General features: G+C 49.4%; 1 protein-coding gene across 6 annotated transcripts in view; it reads left to right on the top strand.

Moving 5' to 3' along the window:
- garre1 (granule associated Rac and RHOG effector 1) overlaps nt 1-25,384 on the top strand; it is a 132,254-nt gene that overhangs the window by 96,669 nt on the left and 10,201 nt on the right. For all 6 annotated transcript variants that reach the window (XM_070898320.1, XM_070898318.1, XM_070898319.1 and 3 more), the window contains 4 exons: nt 883-1,044; nt 15,542-15,697; nt 18,548-18,645; nt 21,749-21,874. In XM_070898320.1, the coding sequence (XP_070754421.1) occupies nt 883-1,044; nt 15,542-15,697; nt 18,548-18,645; nt 21,749-21,874 (542 nt within the window). The remainder of the gene's footprint in view (nt 1-882; nt 1,045-15,541; nt 15,698-18,547; nt 18,646-21,748; nt 21,875-25,384) is intronic.

Genomic DNA, 25,384 nt, shown 5'->3' on the forward strand with positions numbered 1-25,384 from the left:
TGGAGAGTTTAGAAAAGCTGCGATGATCTCCTTGGCCCTATGGGTTGTCAACCCTCCCGGATTGTCCTGGCGTCTCCAGGAATTTTAAGATGAACCTCCTGGGTACTGCTGTGAACAAAACCCAAGAGAAAAAGTGCAGGGGTGTTAGAAAAATATATTGTATACTTTTTTCATTTTCTTTCAACACTTTCTTGATTATTATAAAAATGTTGGGAGTGGGGGAGCTGTTTGACCAGGTTGGGCTGTTGAGGGCGGGATGGTTATGTGATGCAACCTCCACGAGAGTTTTTGTGTCCAGATCACCACATTGTGCATGGTACAAGTGTGTATTAAATCAAGCCATAGGCCAGTTGTGGAGATATGTAACTAAAATATCCGAGCAGCAGAGAATGAGCTGTAACAGTAAATGGAATGGAGTTGCCTGGAGTCCATGAGCTGGGTTGCCAGAAGCTGTGGCCTACTGACACTCTGTCGTAGAAGGGGAAGAACAGTTCTGCGGCTGAGGGACTGAGCTGGGAGAGAGCAGGGGCCCCACTTCTAAGAACATAAAAATTAGCAGCAGATGTAGGGCTATGGACCAAGAGCTGGAAAGTGGGATTAGGCTGGATAACTCTTGGTCGCCCGGCATGGACATGATGGGCCAAAATGGCCTCCTTCCGTGCATTAATTTCCATGATTCTATATGGCCCCTCGAGCCTGCTCAGCCATTCAATATTGAATTCAGACTGAGTGATTTATGACGATTTGGATCGCTTGCCTGTTAAGTGATAGCAGACTGGGATTTGTGGTTGGGGGTTGGGATGTTTCCTGATGTACCCTAAATAAATCTGCCTCGTGAGTCTTTTGCCACCATGCCCCTTTCACGTTCTGATCCTTTCACAGGGCTGCTGCAGTGAGGCTGAGGTAAAGCAGGCGGGAAGGCGACCCTATCCTGCCCAGCCACTTCAGTGCGAGCTTCCCACCGTACCGGTCCAGATCGGACCCCACTTCCTCAAGGGCGTCTCCTTCAATGAGTCTGGAGCGGAGAATCTCAAGCTTAAGACGGTAGCTAACGCCTTACAATATATTCTGTAAAGGACTTGGGAGTTTTGTGTTATTGTATTCTAAGATGTGTCAACTCCACAGTGCATTCCTGTGAGTTCGAGAATAGCGATGGAACTTGTAGATTGTCGAGAGTGCAATTTTTAATTAACTCTTAAGTTTATTCACAGATACAGAGTGCTCGCTGAATAATTCTTGATTTTGATTAACAGTCAATCATAGTTAAAGAAATAATGTGTCCAGTTTAGGTCTGCTCGCTTGGTGAGGGTTATTGAAGCTTTGGATAGGTACAGAGGGAGGACTGTTTTTTTAAAAATGTTTAAATTTTGTTAATTCATTCATTGAATGTGGGCGTTGCTGGCAAGGCCGATATTTATTGCCCATCCCTAATTGCCCTTAAGAAGGTGATGGTGAGCCGCCACCTTGAACCGCTGCAGTCCGTGTAGTATAGGTACTCCCACAGTGCTATTGGGGAGGGAGTTCCAGGACGTTGACCCAGTGACGATGAAGGAAAAGCAATATATTTCTAAGTCAGGATGCTGGGAGATTTGGAGGGGAACTTGGAGGTGGTGGTGTTCCCATGTCCATGTCCTTCTAGATGGTAGAGGTCGTGGCTTTGTGAGGTGCTGTCGAAGAAGCCTTGGTGAGTTGCTGCAGTGCATCTTGTAGACGGGACAACACGGTGTGCCGGTGGTGGAGGAAGTGAATGTTGAAGCTACAAGATTAATTCCCAGCTTTAGATGTTAGATGTTCCCAAAGACAACTTCATTCTTATTGTGTGGTGTTGTCTCGGCTGAGATCTGTGCATGAAAACTGTCTGAGTCGTCTTAACAACAATAAAACCTGCATTTATATAGTGCCTTTAACACTAAAAACATAAATTCCAAGGTGCTTCACAGAAGTGTAAGGGGGAAAAAAAACTGAGCAGAAGAAAGAATATTGGGAGTGGTGACTAAAAGCTTGGTCAAAGAGTTGGATTTTAAGGAGGGTCTTTGAGGAGAAGGAAGTGGAGGGAGGAAGGAGTTTCCAGAATGGGGGAGAGGGATGGGGGGGGGGGGGGGGCGTGTGGTTTAGGTGGCTGAAGGCACGGCTGCCAACGATAGGGCAAAGGACAAGGTGAGGGTAGGTAGACAGGCTCGAGCAGAGAAGCAGATGGGTGAGCGGGACTTGGTGCAGAGCTTATGGTGGGCGGAGGTTGTGAGGCTATCGAGGGGAGCCCTGGAATCGTTGAGTCTGGAGGAAACAAAGGCCATGAGGTCTGGGTTCAGCGGTTTAAGATTTGAACTAGAGGTGGAGGTGGATGATAGAGTTGCAAGTAGATGGTCTTTATGACCAAGAAGATGTTGGGTCAGAAGCTTAGCTTAGGGTTGAACAGGACGCTGAGGTTCTGGACAGTCTGAGGGTGCTTAATAAAGGGTCTCTATTGCCCTTTTACCTGTGCAAGAACTTAATCACCACATGTGACCAGTTTTAAAATTATTTGAAATAATTGTAAACCCCATGAACTTTTTCTAAAACCGAATACAAATGGTCTGGGTTATGTCCGGAAACCATATTCTCTCACTTTGTCATTTCAATCTCAGCTCATTACATGACTCAAAATTGGATTTATCTCCGGTTTATCCAAACATGCTGACTAATGTGATTGTAGTGATATGCCTGGTTTTCCCACTGACCCTTGATTGCCTTTTGTTTATTTGCAATGTGCTGCTATTCTGTCTTCAGCTCAGCCCGACAGTACAGCGTGTTGAACCACTCCGTTCATGGACACAGTCCAAGGACCAGGTTTGTGGGCCTGATGGTATTGTCCTGCTCCTGGATATGCTAGGTGACGATGACAGTTTTGAACATTTCTAAAAGGGAGTGCAGAGACCACAGGCTTCATGCATGCACTGATTTTAGACAGGAATAGGCTTGTGCAGAACCAAACCAGACTATGGAGAGATCTGCACTGGGACATCGAATTGCCAGGCCCTTCTGTGAAGGTTCAAGGATCAATTATGCTTCAAATGAGAAGAACGTCTTCGTTTCTTTCTGAAAATAACGTTTTGTGCTCCAGTATCTGAGTAATGTGAGACATGACGTATGGTGAGTGCAAACTGGCTTTTGTAATGCCTTCCCAGGTCCATACACACTTGGTACGGACCCAGAGAGGCCGGAATTTTAGGCCACATGTTTCAGAAGCATATATGAGGGCATGTATCACTACTGCTCTGTCGACCATGAGCTTTGTGCCAGGAGCAACAGGTGACTTTGGACCTATGGTTCCCAAAGCTCTCCCCCTCTGGGCGCTTTCCTCGTCTCATGTCTGGGTCTGTTGTAGACTCAGAAAGCAGCTAATGTAACGCCTCTGTTTAAAAAAGGGGGCAGACAAAAGGCAGGTAACTATAGGCCGGTTAGTTTAACTTCTGTAGTGGGGAAAATGCTTGAAACTATCATTAAGGAAGAAATAGCGGGGCATCTAGATAGGAATAGTGCAATCAAGCAGACGCAGCATGGAATCATGAAGGGGAAATCATGTTTAACTAATTTACTGGAATTCTTTGAGGATATAACGAGCATGGTGGATAGAGGTGTACCGATTGATGTGGTGTATTTAGATTTCCAAAAGGCATTCAATGGAAATGTATTAGCATGGATAGAGAATTGGCTGGCTAACAGAAAGCAGAGAGTTGGGATAAATGGGTCCTTTTCGGGTTGGAAATCGGTGGTTAGTGGTGTGCCACAGGGTTCGGTGCTGGGACCACAACTGTTTACAATATACATAGATGACCTGGAAGAGGGGACAGAGTGTAGTGTAACAAAATTTGCAGATGACACAAAGATTAGTGGGAAAGCGGGTTGTGTAGAGGACACAGAGAGGCTGCAAAGAGATTTGGATAGGTTAAGCGAATGGGCGAAGGTTTGGCAGATGGAATACAATGTCAGGAAGTGTGAGGTCATCTACCTTGGGGATAAAAAAAACAGAAAAAAGGGAATATTATTTGAATGGGGGCAAATTACAACAGGCTGAGGTGCAGAGAGACCTGGGGGTCCTTGTTCATGAAACTCTTTTTGGAAAATAGTGCCATGGGATCTTTTACATCCACCAAGAGTCTCGGTTTAACTTCTCATCCGAAAGACAGCACCTCCGACAATGCAGGACTTCCTCGGCACTGCACGGGAGTGTCAGCCTGGATTTATGTGCGGAAGTCCCTGGAGTGGGGACTTGAACCCACAACCTTCTGACTCAGAGGCGAGTGTGCTACCCACTGAGCCACAGCTGACACAATCCCAAAAAGTTAGTTTGCAGGTGCAGCAGGTAATCAGGAAGGCGAATGGAATGTTGGCCTTCATTGCGAGAGGGATGGAGTACAAAAGCAGGGAGGTCCTGCTGCAACTGTATAGAGTATTGGTGAGGCCGCACCTGGAGTACTGCGTGCAGTTTTGGTCACCTTACTTAAGGAAGGATGTACTGGCTTTGGAGGGGGTACAGAGACGATTCACGAGGCTGATTCCGGAGATGAGGGGGTTACCTTATGATGATAGATTGAGTAGACTGGGTCTTTACTTGTTGGAGTTCAGAAGGATGAGGGGTGATCTTATAGAAATATTTAAAATAATGAAAGGGATAGACAAGATAGAGGCAGAGAGGTTGTTTCCACTGGTCGGGGAGACTAGAACTAGGGGGCACAGCCTCAAAATACGGGGGAGCCAATTTAAAACCGAGTTGAGAAGGAATTTCTTCTCCCAGAGGGTTGTGAATCTGTGGAATTCTCTGCCCAAGGAAGCAGTTGAGGCTAGCTCATTGAATGTATTCAAATCACAGATAGATAGATTTTTAACCAATAAGGGAATTAAGGGTTACGGGGAGAGGGCGGGTAAGTGGAGCTGAGTCCACGGCCAGATCAGCCATGATCTTGTTGAATGTCGGAGCAGGCTCGAGGGGCTAGATGGCCTACTCCTGTTCCTAATTCTTATGTTCTTATGTTCATTGATACGAGATTGATCGCTGTGAGTGGTCAACAACTCCATTGTCCTATCTACCGGGATAGTAGAAGGAGAACTTGATGGAGCTTGGTCATTTTTCATCCAGCAATTCCTATATTCCTGTTGAGATGTGAAAATTCAAGAACAATTTCTTTTGATAATAGACAAGAGGTTTGTTTATGGCTGTATAATACACCCATATTTGGTCTTGCCTATAGTTGCAGCTTCAAAGGGAGCTGTTGACACCTGGTTTGCTCATAAACAGATCCTTCAGACATAAGAACGTAAGAATTAGGAGCAGGAGTGGATCATATTGGCCCTCGAGCCTGCTCCCCCATTCAATAAGATCATGGCTGATCTTCGACCTCAACTCCACTTTCCTGCCCGATCCCCATATCCCTTGATTTCCTCCAGAGTCCAAAAATCTATCTATCTCAGCCTTGAATATACTCAACGATTCAGCAGCTACAGCCCTCTGGGGATCTCTGAGTGAAGAAATTACTCCTCGTCTCAGTCCGAAATGACCGACTTATTCTGAGACTGTGCCCCCTGGTTCTAGACTTTCCAGCCAGGGGAAACAATCTCCCTGCACCTACCCTGTCATTCCCCCTCAGAATCTTGTATGTTTCAATGAGATCACCTCTCATTCTTCTAAACTCCAGGGAATATAGGCCCATTCTACGTGATCTCTCCTCATAGGACAACACACTCATCCCAGGAACCAACCTAGTGAACCTTCATTGAACTGCTTGTAAGGCAATTATATCCTTGCTCAGATAAGGAGACCAAAACTGTGCACTACTCCAGGTGTGGTCTCCCCAAAGCCCTATACATGTCTGAGCCATTGGCTGTGATTGTCTGAATCGGAGAAGGCCTTTTTAATCAGGTGTTACGTTCTGCTCTGTCCTGAAGGTGGGCGAATAGCCTGCAGTTCAATGTGAAAGTAATGGAGGAAATTAGGACGTGGAATAGACTGCCCTGGGTTTCAGTGGAGGTAGATGGTTGGCAGCGTATTCCAGAGGAAGTGGGATCATTTTTGGAGAAGAGTATAAATGTGGTATTGCTTTTCCGTTTTGGGACTGGCTAGATTGATCGCAAAGCTTCTTTTGGACCTGTGTTCCTACACCTGACCCTTTCAGTATATTAAGACTTTTACTTACTCTAGTGCACACGGTTGCATGGGATTCAAACACCCTGCAGGACTTCGCCCAGTGGGCATCGTTGATGTGTGAGCATCGGCCAGCTATTCTACTGGGAGGTGCATCACAGCTGAGTCTAAACCTGTCCCGGCTCCACATGCATGCTTCCATCAGGAGTGGCTGGATAGTGATCAGGAGCAGAACACCTGTATAACGTTCCCACCCTTTGGCACTGAGGTTAATTCTAAAACCCACTGCAGTCCGTCTGGCTGTTATCAGTTAACGTGCAGCAGGCCGGAGTGCTTCTGGTCTGTACGCCTCAACTACTCATTGCGTAATACATTTCTAACATGGCAGTGCTACAGCAGCTCCTGAAGGGTTAATTAAATTGACGGTTTAACAGTTTTGTGCAGAGGGGAGAGCTGAGCCCAAGCATGTGATGCACTCAGCCTGAGACGATTATTGTTCCTGACAGCTGCTTATATCAAATGCATTTGCTTCAGTGTGTGTTTGTTCACAGATGTGACACAAGGTTTTGATTATATAAAATTTGCCTCTCAACACATCGGTATTTCGAAAGGGCAGCAACATTCTCTTCAAGCCGGCAATTTCCTTTGAGGCCTTTGAGCTGTCGTCGTTACAACTCATGTCTTTCAGTGTGCCCTGCGGTATGGTCTGGCAATGTCTGTGATGACTTGGGATTTACATAGCCTTGTAATATCTCACCCCATTGTTTTTAGTTCCTGCTGTTGGAGTGTGTTTGTTTCTAAGCGAAGCGTTCAAGTGATACAGGTCGCTGAGATAATGTAATTTCACATAGAATCATACAACACAGGAGCAGGGATTGGTGGGGGGCGCGGTGAGGGGGCACAGCACTCCAGCCGTTGCCTCTGAAACCATGTTCCCACCTGACCCACCACCTTTGGTGCAGTGTTGCTCAATAGAAATCACTGGCCAGCTCATCATCATCATCATCATCATAGGCAGTCCCTCAGACTCTAGGAAGACTTGCTTCCACTCCTGAAGTGAGTTCTTTGGTGGCTGAACAGTCCAATACAAGAGCCACAGACTCTGTCACAGGTGGGACAGACAGTCATTGAGGGAAGGGGAGGGTGGGACAGGTTTGCCGCACGCTCTTTCTGCTGCCTGTGCTTGATTTCTGCATGCTCTCGGCGTTGAGACTCGAGGTGCTGAGCGCCCTCTCGGATGCACTTCCTCCACTTAGGACGGTCTTGGGCCAGGGACTCCCAGGTGTTGGTGGGGATGTTGCACTTTCAGGGAGGCTTTGAGGGTATCCTCTGCCCATCTTTGGTTCGTTTGCCATGAAGGAGCTCCAAGTAGAGCGCTTGCTTTGGGAGTCTCGTGTCAGGCATGCAGACTATGTGGCCTGCCCAGCGGAGTTGATCGAGTGTGGTCAGTGCTTCAGTGCTGGGGATGTTGGCCTGATGGAGGACACTGATGTTGGTGCGCCTGTCCTCCCAGGGGATTTGTAGGATCCTGCGGAGACATCGTTGGTGATATTTCTCCAGCAACTTGAGGTGTCTATTGTACATGACACATGTCTCTGAGCCATACAGGAGGGCAGGTATTACTACAGCCCTGTAGACCATGAGCTTGGTGGCAGTTTGGAGGGCCTGGTATTCAAACACACTTTTCCTCAGGCGACCGAAGGCTGCACTGGCGCACTGGAGGCGGTGTTGGATCTCGTTGTCGATACCTGCTCTTGTTGATTGGAGGCTCCCGAGATATGGGAAATGGTCCACGGTGTCCATGGCCGCGCTGTGGATCTTGATGAGTGGGGGGCAGTGCTGTGCGGTGAGGACAGGCTGGTGGAGGACCTTTGTCCTACGGATGTTTAGAGTAAGGTCCATGCTTTCGTACGCCTCAGTAAATACGTCGACTATGTGCTGGAGTGCAGCCTCTGTATGTGCACAGATGCAGGTGTAGTCCGCGTACTGTAGCTCGACGACAGAGGTTGGGGTGGTCTTAGATCTGGCCTGGGGACGACGCAGGTTGAACAGGTTCCCACTGGTTATGTAGTTTAGTTCCATTCCAGCGGGCAGCTTGTTGACTGTGAGGTGGAGCATGAGAAAGATTGAGAAGAGGGTTGGGGCGATGACGCAGCCCTGTTTGACCCCGGTCCAGATGTGGATTGGGTCTGTGATGGATCCGTTGGTAAAGATCAAGGCCTGCATGTTGTCATGGAGTAGGCGGTAATGAACTTTTGGGGGCATCCGAAACGGAGGAGGACGCTCCATAGACCCTCAGGGTTGACAGTGTCAAAGGCCTTTGTAAGGTTGAAGAAGGCCATGTATAAGGGCTGGCGCTGTTCCCTGCATTTTTCCTGCAGCTGTTGCGCTGCAAAAATCATGTCCGTTGTGCCCCGTAGGGGACGAAATCCACACTGTGACTCCGGGAGGAGCTCCTCGGCCACGGGAAGAAGACGATTGAGGAGGACTCTAGCGATGACTTTCCCAGTGGCTGATAGGGAGATTCCTTTGTAGTTGCTGTGTTCAGACTTGTCCCCTTTTTAAAAGATGGTCACGATCACTGCATCTCTGAGATCCCCCGGCATGCTCTCCTCCCTCCAGATGAGAGAGATGAGGTCGTGTATCCGTGCCAACAGTGCCTCTCCGCCGTACTTCAATGCCTCAGCAGGGATTCCATCCGCTCCCGTAGCCTTGTTATTCTTGAGCTGTCTTATGGCTTTTTCTACCTCGTGCAGTGTTGGGGTCTCACTGAGGTAATGGCGGGTAGCATGCTGCGGGATGGAGTCGAGAACACTCGAGTCAAAGGCAGAGTCTCGATTGAGGAGATCGTCGAAGTGCTCCTTCCAGCGGGCCCTGACTGCCTCAGTGTCCTTGATGAGTGTTTCCCGGTTCTTGGCCAGCACTGGGGTGGGGCCTTGGGAGTTTGGACCGAATGCGGCCTTGACTGTGATGAAGAATCCTCGCACATCATGGTTATCGGCCAGCTGCTGTATCTCCTGTGCTTTCTCCATCCACCACCTGTTTTTTAGGTCCCGGGTTTTTTATTGGACCTCAGCCTTGAGCCCCCGCATTGGGTGGTTGTTTAAGGCTCAGAAATGCCCTGCACTTGCGATCTATTAGGTCTTAGATCTCCTGATCATTTTCATCAAACCAGTCCTGGTGTTTTCTGGTTGAGTGACCAAGTGTCTCTTCACAGTCACTGGTTATGGAGGCCTGGAGGGCAGACCAAGCGCTGTGGGCATTCAGCATCTCCGGGTCATCAAGGCACGCCAGGTTAGCTGTGAGGCGCTGGCTGTATAGGGCTCTCTTAGCTGGGTCCTTAAGTGCCCCGGCGTTGACTTTTTTGCGGCACTGCTTCTGCTGTCCCCTCCTCTTTGGGGCTATGTTAATGTCGATGATGGATCGGATTAGGCGGTGGTCCGTCCAGCAGTCGTCGGCTCCTGTCATGGCACGGGTGATGCGCACATCCTTGCGATCCCTGGCTCAGACGATGACATAGTCAAGCAGGTGCCAGTGCTTGGAGTGAGGGTGTTGCCACGATGCCTTGTATTTGTCCCTCTGGCGGAACAAGGTTTGGTGATGACAAGTTCGTGTTCTGGCCAGCTACAGGTGTGGTAATGGTGATAATGTTTTGGTGGCAAGCGTCTTACATACACTCACACAATACAGGTAACTACTTCACACACATAAACTTAACATTTACCACCATTCTGTAGCCAAGGAACAAGCAGAAAATACACGTACGTTCTGCCTTTTGTCTCATCATTTTACCAACAAACAGGTTAAAGGTCACACACATGTGGCTGTGTGACTACGAGTATTGGGATGATATGACCAAGGATGTGTCAGAAATGCAAGTTGCCACATCTGGATTCCCAGTGACTTAGTCCCCAAGTTTCCACATGATTTGCTCCTGATTTTTAGGAGCAACTGGTAGAGAACGGAGTATCTTAGAAATCGGAATTCTCCACATTTAAGTTTTCTGCAGTTCTAGTCAGGTAGAACAGTTTCACTTTTGAACAGAATTTTTTTTTCAAAGGGGGGCGTGTCCGGCCACTGACGCCTGATTTGAAAGTTTCCACAGTGAAAACGTACTCCAAACTAACTTAGAATGGAGCAAGTGAAGATTTTTGTAGGCTTGAAAAAACCTTGTCTACACATTAAAAAATCAGGCGCAGGTTACAAATTAGGCGTCGGGAACGAGGTGGGGGGGGGGGAGGGGAGGGAACTCATTAAATTCTACAATCAATCCTTAGTTATACTTATACAAATATTATACAAATAAATCCAACCTGAATAAAAATTTATAAGCAAAGAAAAGATTAAGTAAACCATGTTCCTACCTGTGTGAAAGTGCTTCAGGCAGGCCTTTCAGGCAGCGGTTTCCCGACGGCAGGGGGGGTGGGAAGCAGGGAGAAGGCTGCAGGAAGCCTCAGAAGTTGAGGCAGCCGTTCCCGACGGCAGGGGCGGGGAGGCAGGGAGAAGGCTGCAGGAAGCCTCAGAAGTTGAGGCAGCCGTTCCCGACGGGCCCGACGGACGGCAGGGGGAGAAAGCTACAAGAAGCCTCAGTGCTGATCATGGAAGGGCAATGTGGTTTTATTAAAAAATGTTAAAAATTGAACAGCTACAAAGAACTACAAAAATGGACGAGTGCCAATGTTTCCTTCACACTGCGCGTGCGCGAACGCTCCAACGCGCACGCGCAGGGTTGCCGGCACGAAAAAAACTCCTTTAAATGGTACCCACCCCCTCCTACTTACAAAATCGGCGCGAGTGGTAGGCGCCGCGCCAAGCAGACATCGAGCTGCAAAGCGCTCAAGAATAGCGCGTTTTTTTTCAGGTGCCGTTGTCGGCGCGAAAAACGGGCGCCCAGCTCGGAGGGGCGCCTGTTTTGCTGCGTGTGGAAACTTGGGGCCTTAGAATGTACAGCACAGAAACAGGCCATTCGGCCCAACTGGCCTACGTTCCACACGAGCCTCCTCCTGCCCTACTTCATGTGGCTAATGTACTGGACAACATTGATTTAGGAGGCGAGAGAAGTGGACAAGTTTTAAAAAAAAAATCATAAACATGGCTGTTTTAATGAAGATTACTAGACTGCAAGTCAGTGGAGTTTGTGGGGGTGGGGTGAGGGGGGGTGCTGGGGGGGGGGACGGTGCTAGGGTGGGGTGTGGGAGGGGGGGTTGTGGGGGTGGAGTGGCGGGGGCTGGTGGGACTGGCTGGGGGGGTGAGAACAAACCAGAAAGCTGCAAGAGTAACCCAAAGACTCCAGCCAAAAACTCCCTCAGCAGAGAAATCCACGAAACTTGAGATTGTGCGAGTGCTTGTGTTTCTAAAGGTAGCAGATGTTTGAGCAGGCTCGAGGGGCCAAATGGCCTTCTCCTCCCATTTCTTATGTTTCCTCAGTTGTGGGGTTACATCTTTGTGAGATTTGTTCCAACATGTGAAATCTAGCTGTTTAGTGATGCATTTGGCAGAATTCCATTTAATCTTTCCCTGCTGATGTCTGTAAGGAAACGTGACTTCCCTCAGACACGCTGCAGGGGACAAGGGGGGAGTGCAGGAAAGGATTTTAACAATTCAACTGTTTCCATTCTCACTCTCAATTTTAAACAGCTCCCTTTGACATTAGGAACAGGAGGCTGTTCAACCCCTCGAGCCTGTTCTGGCATTAAATTAGATAATGGCTGATCTGTAAGTCAATCCCATTTACCATTGCTCCATATCCCTTGATGCCCTTAGCCAACAAAAACCTAGCGATCTGTGAAAGCTGTGATTGGCCCCCAGCATCCACAGCTTTTTGGGGGAGAGAGTTCCAGATTCCCACTGCCCTTTGTGTGAAGAAGTGCTTCCTGACATCACCCTGAACGGCCTGACACTAATTTTAAGGTGACGACCCCTTGTTCTGGACTCCCCTACCAGAGGAAATAGTTTCTCTGTCTACCTTATCGAATCAATTTATTATTTTAAACACCTCGATTAGATAAACCTTAAATCGTCTAAAATCGCGGTAATACAAACCAAGGTTATGCAACCTGTCATAACTTAACCCTTTAAGTTATCATTCTGGCGAATCTGCACCACACCCACTCCAAGGCTAATATATTCTGCTACGATGCAGTGCCCAGACCTGAACCCAGTCCTCCAGATGGGTCCATGTTCACTGCTGGTCTCACTCAGCCCGGGACATGTGCGTGAAACTGTGAATGGGCCGCACAGCCCTGTGCACACACAAAAAAGTTATGGAGAACATGGGTTGTGGTACCAGAACACTAAAATTAAAAATAGAAACTCCTCTGGCACCATCCCTGTATCTAAGGAGGATTGGAAGATTATGGCCAGCATCTCCGCAGTTTCTGCCCGTACTTTCCTCAACAGCCCATCGGGACCAGGTGACTTAACCGCTTTCCAGCACCACCTCTATTTATTTTTATCTTATCCACTATCCCAACAACCTCCTCGTTTACCTTAGCTTTGGCAAAGACCTCTTCCTTGGTTATCACCGATGCAAAATACTTTGGTACCTCAGCCATGCCTTCTGCTCTCACCAGTAGGCTTAGTGCTGGTCTCAGGATACCTGCTCTGTCTGGTATTTACATTAAAAGTATTATGGCCAAATGTAGCAATGTAAACACACACATTCTTCCTGTCCTGGGTGTAGTCCTGAATCCTGAGTTAATTGGTATCCTAATCCCTATCCTTGGATACGCACGATTAAATCCCAAAATCTGGAGGTTACAGAAGATGTGTGAGACTGGGGCTGCCTCTTGTAGTCCACTTGGAGGTGGTTGTGAGAAGTAAGGTGTGCCATCCTGTACCCTTGCTGATGAATCGCTGAGAGGCATTGATAGAGTAAAGAAGGGGAAACTGTTTCCAGTGGCAGGAGGATCAGCAGCCAGAGGGACACAACTTCAAGGTCATTGGCAAAAGAACCAGAGGGGGAGATTCTTTTACAGTGAGTTGTGATCTGGAATGAGCTACCCGAAACAGCAGTGGAAGCAGATTTAATAACTTTCGAAAGGGAAATTGGATAAATACTTGAAAAGGAGAAATGTGCAGGGCTATGTGGAAAGTGCGGGGGGAGTGGGACTAATTGGATCGCTCTTTCACAGAGCTAGCACAGGCTCGGCAGGCCGAACGGCCGCCTCCTGCTGTCTGACTCTGAACAAAGGTGTTTTGTGGACCAGATCCTGCCCAGCTGGAGAAGGTTATGCCACAAAGGAATTCTGAGGGTAAATATCAATTTAAAATAGAGAGCAAGCTCCCTGCGAAGGAGCATGCAAAGGAAAGTTCTGGTGAATTGCAGTGTAATTGAATGGAACAAGGATGAATCATTGTAAGTGTATGACAAATCTCTGATCAAAGCAGGCGGGAGAGGTTTGCGGTCAGTGAAGTGGAGGGCTTATGTGATTATTGGTCAGGTTACTGGATGTTGTGCTGTTCCCATTGCAACTTATTTTCCACCAGTCCTCAGTATTGCCATCAACATGCTTTTTAAAAACAAGTTTTTAAAATTTTCCCTTGTGGGACTTCTGTTTATGCAGTATAACACACCTTTGAATCGCAGATAGAAGTCCGATATGTTGCACAAACTGCCCTGCAGGGAACACATTGTTACTTACTTATCGCCTAATAAAAGTCCTACGATAGGTTGGGTGTATTGCTCACAAATGGATAGGAGTGAGGGAGATTATTTGTCCTAAATTCCCTCTTCCATCTGGAAGAACACTATAGCTGCCCCCTGCTCTCGCAGTCAGAACATCCAGCTGCTTTTTGAAGTGATGCCAGGGTTTTTGTCTCGACTACTCTACCTAAAGTCTGCTCCGTGCTGATCACTGTGAGTAATTAGCTTGTGTCAGGCCTGGATTTACTGCTCGCCAGTTACCAGCCATTCCCACAATTGGGTTTGCAGTCGTGTACTGGATAGATGTTTTCCATCCTATTGTTTTGTGTTGCCTCCTTCAAGGCTGAGGCCCAGGATTCTCCACTCATTCCTCACAGCTCAGCCCCCCCCCCCTTTCCCTGGTGCCCAGGATCAATCGCACAGCTCTTCCTTCCACTCACCGCAGGGCGAGTGTTTCTCTTGTATCTCGGTGAGTGCAGTTTGAGCATTGTTTCCGGTTTTGATTCTACGGTGCAATATTTATATAGCGCCTTTAATGTAGTGAAACGTTCCAAGGCGCTTCACAGGAGTATTAGGAGATGAAAAAAATTGATACTTGGCGCATAAGTAGAAATTAGGGCCGGAAAGCTTGGTCAAAGAGATATGTTTGAAGGGGGAAAGAGAGGCGGACGTTTAGGCAGGGAGTTCCAGAGCTTGGGGCCTAGGCAACAAAGGGCAATGGGTCACCTATGGTTTAGTGATTATAATCAGGGATAAAGAAAAAGAAAGACTCGGATTTATATAGCCGCCACCAGACATCTCAAAGCGTTTTATAGCCAATTAAGTACTTTTTGAGTGTAGTCACTGTTGTAATATGCAAAATAGGGATGCTCAAGAGGGCCGAATTAGAGGAGCACCTCAGTACCCCTTTCCTGCTTTCTCTCCACGTACTAAGAATGGCTCAGAATTTTACCTTCCTGTTACATTTTCTCTGCTCCTTCCCTGAAGGTGTTGACTCCTTGCTGGGGTTGGGTTTGGGCACCAGACACTTGCCCAGTGGCTATTATTCTACTTCTTCCCCCTCGCCAAGGCTCAACTGTAGCGTCCCTATCACGGTTCTCACTGAGAGTGAGCTCAACACAGACTGCCGATTGAACCGAGAGACTCCCCAGTCCACATCACTCAGCAACTCGCCGCATAGACTGGCTGAGTCTTTTGGGGAGTCCTTCAAAAATGTTAGTTATGCAACAGCCATCCTTGTTTTGACACCCTCTCCATTTTTAAGACAAAAGTACAAAGTTTTAATTTGATAAGTTCGATGTATAGTTTATCACTCAGTGGTGCTCAGTGTGAAAGAAAGGGGACTGACCTATTTGGGAGAGGGATTGAAGTGCTGATCTGTAACTCGGTACTTGAATATATTGAGGAACCTAAGTGAGGGGCTGGGCTCCAAGTGCGTAACCCCATTTCCTTTAAAAATAGCAGGGAAGAACAAAAGGTGAGTCGAGTTCATGTTTGGGTGATGTCGAATGAAGGGCAGGCGGCAGGAGAAAGACAGTGGCAGTGTTTGCAGGCTGTTTAAGGGACTGATGCACTGTTGGAGATGGTGCCATCTATCTCTTCAGTCTACCTCATGCCTTCACAAGCCTGTTCTGTTTTTCTCCTTAAACTGTGAAGGTTTGTATTGAAGGGAGGAGATTTGTTTTAACACATGACTGTCACATGGAAAGCTAACACAGGCTTTGTTTACCCCCCACCCTCTCTCTCTCTCTCTCTCTTCCCCCTCCCCACCCCTGCAGCAAGCGATGGTGCAGCTCATCAAGGAAGCAGCTGGGCAGAACGATGTCTCCGCGCGCGACGAGTCTCCCACCGAGATCCTCAACCAGGTCTGCCCGTCCACCTGGCGAGGTGCCTGCAAAACTGCTGTGCAGTTGCTGTTTGGGCAGGCAGGCTTGGTAAGTGACTGCAGCTTTCATTGTGTTATGGGAGGTGTTGGAGGTGACATGCAATGGAAATGCACCAGTTGGGTGCATTCAGCAGCGGTGCTCTGGAGTGACTGGGTGTGGGTTTACTGTGATCACCCACATGATGAGTTCCTGACCGTAGCCAGGTGTCCATAAAGGCCAGTCGATCAACTCCAAGCACCTGGCTGGAGTCGCATTAATGAAAGCCTCGGGAACAAGTTAGACATCATCCCATTAGCTAAAGACTCGGTGGTGCACTGAGGTGAGCACATGGTTCTTCCACCCTTAGAACTTGGGTCTGGGCACAGTCCTTCAACCCAGGGGACTGGGGTCTGGGCACAGTCCTTCAACCCATGGGACTGGGGTCTGGGCACTGTCCTTCAACCCATGGGACGTGGGTCTGGGCACAGTCCTTCAACCCATGGGACTGGGGTCTGGGCACTGTCCTTCAACCCATGGGACTGGGGTCTGGGCACTGTCCTTCAACCCATGGGACTGGGGTCTGGGCACTGTCCTTCAACCCATGGGACTGGGGTCTGGGCACTGTCCTTCAACCCAGGGGACTGGGGTCTGGGCACAGTCCTTCAACCCAGGGGACTGGGGTCTGGGCACTGTCCTTCAACCCAGGGGACTGGGGTCTGGGCACAGTCCTTCAACCCAGGGGACTGGGGTCTGGGCACAGTCCTTCAACCCAGGGGACTGGGGTCTGGGCACAGTCCTTCAACCCAGGGGACTGGAGTCTGGGCACAGTCCTTCAACCCAGGGGACTGGGGTCTAGGCACAGTCCTTCAACCCATGGGACTGGGGTCTGGGCACAGTCCTTCAACCCATGGGACTGGGGTCTGGGCACAGTCCTTCAACCTAGGGGACGTGAGTAAGTGCATTGTTCTTTACCCCTTGGGACTTGCGTTTGAATTTAGTCCAGACTGATAGGACAAAGAGTCTTCTCGACCTCATAGTTATTAGAAAGAAAGAGAGAAGACATTGTATTTCTGTAGCGCCTTTTCATGACCTCGGGACATCCTAAAGTGCTGAACAGCCAATGAAGTACTTTTGAAGTATAGTCACTGTTTTAAGGCAGGGAACTGTGGCCGCCAATGTGCGCACAGAAATGTCCTTCAATCAGCCATGAGATGAATGACCAGATAATCTGCTTCTTGAGGTATAAATATTGGCTGGAATACTGGGAGAACTCTCCTGATATTCGAATAATGCCATCGGATTTGTGCATTCACCTAATGAGATCTTGGATAAACGTCTCCTCTGAAAAGCGGCAACTCTGCAACGGTCCCTTGGTACTGCACGGAAGTGTCAAGTCTAGATTACGTTCTCAAGTCTCAGAAGTGGAGCTTGAAACCACAATCTGATGACCCAGCGGTGAAAGTGCTGCCCAGTGAGCCATGATTGACACCCATAAAGGTTGCTGCATGGAATGAGTCTTCACCTCATTCTTAGCATCCCGAATGCAACACACAAATGGCTCCAATTTTAAATGTTTGAATTTGTTGGTTGAGTCTTGCACTAGACATGAGGATTAGTCAGATTCTGTAAGAGGTTAACCTGACTTATGCTGTTGTCAAGGTGCTTTTCTGATAAGGTATTTTATTTCCTTCCTCATTCTTGATCTCGAGTTCTGTATGATCCCAAGCCGAGTTCTGTATGATCCCAAGCCGAGTTCTGTATGATCCCAAGCCGAGTTCTGTATGATTCCAAGCCGAGTTCTGTATGATCCCAAGCCGAGTTCTGTATGATCCCAAGCCGAGTTCTGTATGATCCCAAGCCGAGTTCTGTATGATCCCAAGCCGAGTTCTGTATGATCCCAAGCCGAGAGCCTGAGAAGGCAGTTGGCTTCCTCCCAGGCATTTATTGATGCTCTGTGTCAGCTATGGCTCAGTGGGCAGCACCTCGACTGAGTCAGAAGGTTGTGGGTTCGGGTTATGCTCCAGGTACTTGAGCACATAAATCTAGGCTGACTCTCCAGTGTATTGCTGAGGGAGTGCTACACTGTTGGAGATGTCGTCTTTCGGATGACATCTCTCAGGTGGACGTAAAAGATCTCGGGGCACTATTTTGAAGATAAGCAGGAGTGTTCTCCCCGGTATCCTGGTCAATCCCTCAACCAACATCACTATAAAAAAAACCTGATTATCTGATCATTATCACAGTGCTGTTTGTGGGAGCTTGCTGTGCGCAAATTGGCTGCCATGTTTTCCACATTACAACAATGACTGCACTTCAAAAATTACTTCATTGGCTGTAAAGTACTTTGAGACAGGAAAGGTGGTCATGAAAGGCACTATATAAATGCAAGTCTTTCTCTGACACCAGCCTCTGCTGACGACTCCTCCATAATTCATTGTCGTCAGTCCCGGCCCAGTTGGCTGAGCCGGTTTATCCAGTGACTGGGTGAGCCGTGCACAGCAGGAAGGTCCCTTAGACAAAAGCAAAATACTGCAGATGCTGGAATCTGAAATAAAAACTGAGAAATACTCAGCAGGTCAGGCATATCCGCGGAGAGAGAAACACAGTTAACATTTCAGGTCTGGAACCTTTCTTAGTTTGATCTCCGACCTTTTGGGTTATTGGATCTATGCTGAGCCAGGGTCGGAGGGTGCCTCAATTTAGGGGGTAGCAGAAGCTCTATAATTGGCCATAACGTCTCTGGGTTAAGCAGGGGGAAAACAGTCAAGGTCCCTGCCCCCCACCCCCTCCCAGGGGAGGGAAGAGGGGAGAGAAAGTTGGTGGGGAAAGTTACATTAGTCAGTCGCGTCGGATTTATTTCTGCTGATGGCCGGAGTGATGTGGGACTGAGCAGTTGTCTTTGTGTTTCGGGACGATCAGGTGGTGGTGGACACGGCGCAAATCGAGAACAAAGAGGCTTACGCTCCGCAGATCAGCCTGGAGGGCACCAGGATTGTGGTTCAGGTTCCTTCAACGTGGTAAGTGAATTTGTATTTTTAAGAGGTAGGATGGAAGTGATTCCTGACTCGTCCATCTCACCGGAACAGTGGGAATTTGCAGCGGCGCATGCAGAGTCCGGCCCTTAGCACTATAGGTCCCTTGGGCTGCTGGATCATTGTTATGTGTGTGCTCATCGGCTGAAGAATCTTCTTGCTGTCAGAACTCTTTCCATTTTGGGCTTCGAGCACCAACCACTCTCGGGTTATGTGCAACATCGGTTCGATGCTGAGGAAAGCATTATCCACTGCTCCAGCCGCAACGCCTCAATCTCTGAAGCAACAGTCCCCGGGCCACTTACCCCGTGAACCCTTGGTGAGATTTTCAGTTTTGTGCTGTTTGCCTGAACCACTAGAACGGGATTGAGACTCCTTTCACACAGGGCCCTCACAGTCACGAGAGAAGGAGAGGAGTCTTTAATACAGTCGGTCTGGGCTAGATTTGGGCACAGATCCGGGAGGTGAAAGGTTGATGTCTGACACTCCCTCCTCCTCTCTGCTGGTCAGTTTCTCAGAATGATTCTGTTCCGTGTCCCCCTGGGTGTGCCATTGGGGGGGAGCCTGGCGACCGTTTTGGTACCGTGCACGTGCATCCGAAGTTGCAGCGGATAAGCCGATAATGAACGTCTTATTTGGAAAGGCGTCAACGGTGAAGCCATATCCAGCCGACAAGCTCCGAACCACCAGAAGCCTTTTTGGCGGGGTCGGGACGCTGATTGTTTGTGCGATGTGGCCTGGGTTTGCTGTTTACAAAGCGAGGGTTTCAGTGAACTCTGCCTGCGCTCACTGGCAAGACTGGATCAAATTACACATTACACTAACTGTTGGGTGTGTTTTGTTCCCCAAGGAGACCAATCCAAAATATGGTGTTGCAGATAGACGCAACCTACGTTTTTAGGTTGAGGGCAGTGTACTTGTTGATGTAATGAATTTCCGAGATTTCATAGCATTGACTATGATAATATTGAGATCCCGGGTGCGATTACTCTATAAGCAATACATGCGGTGAGCAAGTTATTGGGATGCAAGGTAATTTTCTTCCTGGATCCATTCGCTGCTCTCCATATTGACAGAGACTGTGAATTAAGTCACAGGAGTGGTACTAATGAAGGGTTTGTTGATTACAGTTTGTGGATTGTAAAATTTCTGGTTTAAATATGTTGCACCACTTACAAAATGTTATTTGAACTTCTCCTTTAATGAGTAGTTACTTGCTGCAATTTTCCATAACCCCAAAACTATCAAGTGCTGAATTATTATTTTTTTCCTCCACTGAAGACGGGGATTTGTGCTGGGGAAGGGATATATCCTCTCTCGTGGGCGAGGTCGATCTCCGTGTGTGCGTGCAAAGCCAATCGGTATTTTTGGACTGAGAAAAACACTAACCCGCCAGTTCTGTGACTGAGGTTATCCACTTTGGTGGTAAAAACAGAGAGACAGACTATTATCTGAATGGTGACAGATTAGGAAAAAGGGAGGTGCAATGAGACCTGGGTGTCATGGTACATCAGTCATTGAAGGTTGGCATGCAGGTACAACAGGCAGTTAAGAAAGCAAATGGCATGTTGGCCTTCATAGCGAGGGGATTTGAGTACAGGGGCAGGGAGGTGTTGCTACAGTTGTACAGGGCCTTGGTGAGGCCACACCTGGAGTCTTGTGTACAATTTTGGTCTCCTAACTTGAGGAAGGACATTCTTGCTATTGAGGGAGTGCAGCGAAGGTTCACCAGACTGATTCCCGGAATAGCGGGACTGACATATCAAGAAAGATTGGATCAACTGGGCTTGTATTCACTGGAGTTCAGAAGAATGAGAGGGGATCTCATAGAAACGTTTAAAATTCTGATGGGTTTAGACAGGTTAGATGCAGGAAGAATGTTCCCAATGTTGGGGAGGTCCAGAACCAGAGGTCACAGTCTAAGGATAAGGGGTAAGCCATTTAGGACCGAGATGAGAAACTTCTTCACCCAGAGAGTGGTGAACCTGTGGAATTCTCTACCACAGAAAGTTGTTGAGGCCAATTCACTAAATATATTCAAAAAGGAGTTTGATGTAGTTCTTACTACTAGGGGGATCAAGGGGTATGGCGAGAAAGCAGGAATGGGGTTCATGTTCAGCCATGAACTCATTGAATGGCGGTGCAGGCTCGAAGGGCCGAATGGCCTACTCCTGCACCTATTGTCTATGTTTCTAGGTTTCTATGACTCGATTATTAATGGTTGTTCCTTCACATGCAGTGGTATGATGCAGGGTTAGTCCCTGTGCATTTCGGTTGTGGGGCCTTGGGGATGTTGTAAATAGAAACTATATCGCCTTTCACGACCTCAGGATGTCCCAAAGCGCTTGAAGGCCAATAAAGTACTTTTGAAGTGTAGTAATGTCGAGAAATGTGGCAGCTAATTTGCACACAGCAAGCTCTCTCAAACAGCAAACCACTGTTTAACCAATTAAAAGTTTCAGAAGGTTGGTAAATATTGGCCAGGGGAACTCGCCTGCTGTTCTTTGAATAGTGCTGTTGAATGTTTTGTATCCACCTGACAGGGCAGATGGGACCTCAATATTTAACATCTCATCCGAAAGCCTGCCCCTCCGACAGTGCGGCGCTCCCTCAGCCCTGCCCCTCCGACAGTGCGGCGCTCCCTCAGCCCTGCCCCTCCGACAGTGCGGCGCTCCCTCAGCACTGCCCCTCCGACAATGCGGCGCTCCCTCAGCACTGCCCCTCCGACAATGCGGCGCTCCCTCAGCACTGCCCCTCCGACATTGCAGCGCTCCCTCAGCACTGCCCCTCCGACAGTGCGGCGCTCCCTCAGCACTGCCCCTCCCTCAGCACTGAGCTGCAGTGTAAGCCTAGATTACGCTCGAGTCTATGGAGCGGGACTTGAGCCCACAACCTTCTGACTGAGGTGAGAATGTGCCCCATTTAGCCACAGTGGACACCTTTACATTTGACGACCAGGCACTCTATCTCAGCAGCTGCTGATGGAAGGTATGCAGTGCAGAGCGACCAAAGCAATAGCCGGGAGTGGTGCAGAAATGTAAGTATTGTGTCTCGCATTACCTGTCTTTTTTTAAACCCCACTCTCCAGGTGTCTGAAGGAGGATCCTGCCACGATGTCTCTCTTGCAGAGATGCCTGGACCCAGAGAAAACGCTGGGACTGGTGGATGTGTTGTACACAGCGGTTTTTGACCTGTCCAGGTGGAAAGAGCGAAGGTACAGTACCCAACGTGTACAGCAGCTGAAACATGAGCACCTTTATGTTAACCCCAGCAAGCACGTTCCTTTTCAAACACCAGCCTCATCCTTATTACAACCCAGAACTTGGCAGCGTGGCCATTCAGCCCAGCCAGTCCGTGTTGGGGTTTATCCCCACCCCCCCCCCCTACAAGAGCCGAGGTCTTGATCCCATGTGCCCTGCCCTGTTGCACTGTTCTTTATACTCACCTACTCACCCTTCCCTTTTGTTCTCTGTGCCCCTTTTATTCCTCCTTTCCTTAAATGTTGATGTTATCTCTGCTTTAATCATAAATCTGGCCGTGTAGTCGACAGCCTTGCAACCCTCTGGTTTTATAAAAAGTGCTTCTCTCTGTTCTAAATCTTATACACCAATCTTGTATCTATGTCCCCTTGTTCTCGACCCACTCAATAACTGAAAATGGAAATGCACCTCGTTTGTCTCTTGCTGTCCACTTCAGCCTCTTCCCTTCATAACTTACCCCACAATGCTGCTGTCCTTTGGGTGAAACAATTTCACCAACCCCCCCCCCCCCCCCTCCCCCCTTCCTAATTTAGTTTTTACTTCTGGCTGTTGTTGGTTTGCATTCCAGTAACTGTAACCAATCAAAGGGAATATAGAAACATAGAAAATAGGTGCAGGAGCAGGCCATTCAGCCCTTCTAGCCTGCACCGCCATTCAATGAGTTCATGGCTGAACATGAAACTTCAGTACCCCCTTCCTGCTTTCTCGCCATAACCCTTGATCCCCCGAGTAGTAAGGACTTCATCTAACTCCCTTTTGAATATATTTAGTGAATTGGCCTCAACTACTTTCTGTGGTAGAGAATTCCACAGGTTCACCACTCTCTGGGTGAAGAAGTTTCTCCTCATCTCGGTCCTAAATGGCTTACCCCTTATCCTCAGACTGTGACCCCTGGTTCTGGACTTCCCCAACATTGGGAACATTCTTTCTGCATCTAACCTGTCTAAACCCGTCAGAATTTTAAACGTTTCTATGAGGTCCCCTCTCATTCTTCTGAACTCCAGTGAATACAAGCCCAATTGATCCAATCTTTCTTGATAGGTCAGTCCCACCATCCCGGGAATCAGTCTGGTGAACCTTCGCTGCACTCCCTCAATAGCAAGAATGTCCTTCCTCAAGTTAGGAGACCAAAACTGTACACAATACTCCAGGTGTGGCCTCACCAAGGCCCTGTACAACTGTAGCAACACCTCCCTGCCCCTGTATTCAAATCCCCTCGCTATGAAGGCCAACATGCCATTTGCTTTCTTAACCGCCTGCTGTACCTGCATGCCAACCTTCAATGACTGATGTACCATGACACCCAGGTCTCGTTGCACCTTCCCTTTTCCTAATCTGTCACCATTCAGATAATAGTCTGTCTCTCTGTTTTTACCACCAAAGTGGATAACCTCACATTTATCCACATTATACTTCATCTGCCATGCATTTGCCCACTCACCTAACCTATCCAAGTCACTCTGCAGCCTAATAGCATCCTCCTCGCAGCTCACACTGCCACCCAACTTAGTATCATCCGCAAATTTGGAGATACTGCATTTAATTCCCTCGTCTAAATCATTAATGTACAATGTAAACAGCTGGGGCCCCAGCACAGAACCTTGCGGCACTCCACTAGTCACTGCCTGCCATTCTGAAAAGTACCCGTTTACTCCTACTCTTTGCTTCCTGTCTGACAACCAGTTCTCAATCCACGTCAGCACACTACCCCCAATCCCATGTGCTTTAACTTTGCACATTAATCTCTTGTGTGGGACCTTGTCGAAAGCCTTCTGAAAGTCCAAATATACCACATCAACTGGTTCTCCTTTGTCCACTTTACTGGAAACATCCTCAATATGATTCCCTTCGACACACCATGTTGTTGGAGGGCTGGGCAAGTGCATTTTTCTGCTGACCTGTTCAAAGAATCCTGTTCTGGAATTGATGTACCCTGGAGGGTGAGGCTGAGGGAAATGAGAGACGTGTGTGTGTGACCTGTGTTGTGCTTCGAAGTTCTTTACCGCTGTGTGTCTAAAGTAGTTCAGTTGTGTGCATTTAATCTCACGCAGAGAGAACGTGCTGCAGAAGGAAACCAAGTGGCCCGGTGCACCTCTGCCAGTGTGGGCCCGGGGCACCTCTGCCAGTGTGGGCCCGGTGCACCTCTGCCGGTGTGGGCCCGGGGCACCTCTGCCGGTGTGGGCCCAGCACGCCTCTGCCAGTGTGGGCCCGGGGCTCCTCTGCCGGTGTGGGCCCAGCACGCCTCTGCCGGTGTGGGCCCGGTGCACCTCTGCCGGTGTGGGCCCAGCACGCCTCTGCCGGTGTGGGCCCGGTGCACCTCTGCCGGTGTGGGCCCAGCACGCCTCTGCCAGTGTGGGCTCGGTGCACCTCTGCCGGTGTGGGCCCGGGGCGCCTCTGCCGGTGTGGGCCCGGGGCACCTCTGCCGGTGTGGGCCCGGGGCACCTCTGCCGGTGTGGGCCCGGGGCACCTCTGCCGGTGTGGGCCCGGTGCACCTCTGCCGGTGTGGGCCCGGGGCACCTCTGCCGGTGTGGGCCCGGGGCACCTCTGCCGGTGTGGGCCCAGCACGCCTCTGCCAGTGTGGGCCCGGGGCTCCTCTGCCGGTGTGGGCCCAGCACGCCTCTGCCGGTGTGGGCCCGGTGCACCTCTGCCGGTGTGGGCCCAGCACGCCTCTGCCGGTGTGGGCCCGGTGCACCTCTGCCGGTGTGGGCCCGGGGCGCCTCTGCCGGTGTGGGCCCGGTGCACCTCTGCCGGTGTGGGCCCGGTGCGCCTCTGCCGGTGTGGGCCCGGGGCGCCTCTGCCGGTGTGGGCCCGGGGCGCCTCTGCCGGTGTGGGCCCGGTGCACCTCTGCCGGTGTGGGCCCGGGGCACCTCTGCCGGTGTGGGCCCGGGGCACCTCTGCCGGTGTGGGCCCGGGGCACCTCTGCCGGTGTGGGCCCGGGGCACCTCTGCCGGTGTGGGCCCGGGGCACCTCTGCCGGTGTGGGCCCGGGGCACCTCTGCCGGTGTGGGCCCGGGGCACCTCTGCCGGTGTGGGCCCGGTGCGCCTCTGCCGGTGTGGGCCCGGGGCGCCTCTGCCGGTGTGGGTCCGGGGCACCTCTGCCGGTGTGGGCCCGGGGTGCCTCTGCCGGTGTGGGCTCTCCCAGATCAGATCCCTGCTCCAGTCCTTGTTCATTCCCGGCATACTTTAATATTGTTCCCTCATAGTAATTCCACCTTAAATGGCATGATTTATTTTAACATCAATGACCATTTGTGTTAATGCATTCCGTATTCTATTAACCCTTTGTGTAGATTAACCCTTCCCCTTTGTTTTTGGTAATCATCCTGAACTTGTTACTAACCCACCGACACATAGAAATAATGCTTCCCTATTCACGCTCTCCAGCTCTCTTAATTTTGTACTCTTATCAGGTCTACCCTTTGCACCAATGAATACAGACCTAATTGTGTTCATTTTCTTTGTCCA

The sequence above is a fragment of the Pristiophorus japonicus genome, chromosome 13 (assembly GCF_044704955.1).
Source record: "Pristiophorus japonicus isolate sPriJap1 chromosome 13, sPriJap1.hap1, whole genome shotgun sequence".
Taxonomy (NCBI): domain Eukaryota; kingdom Metazoa; phylum Chordata; class Chondrichthyes; family Pristiophoridae; genus Pristiophorus; species Pristiophorus japonicus.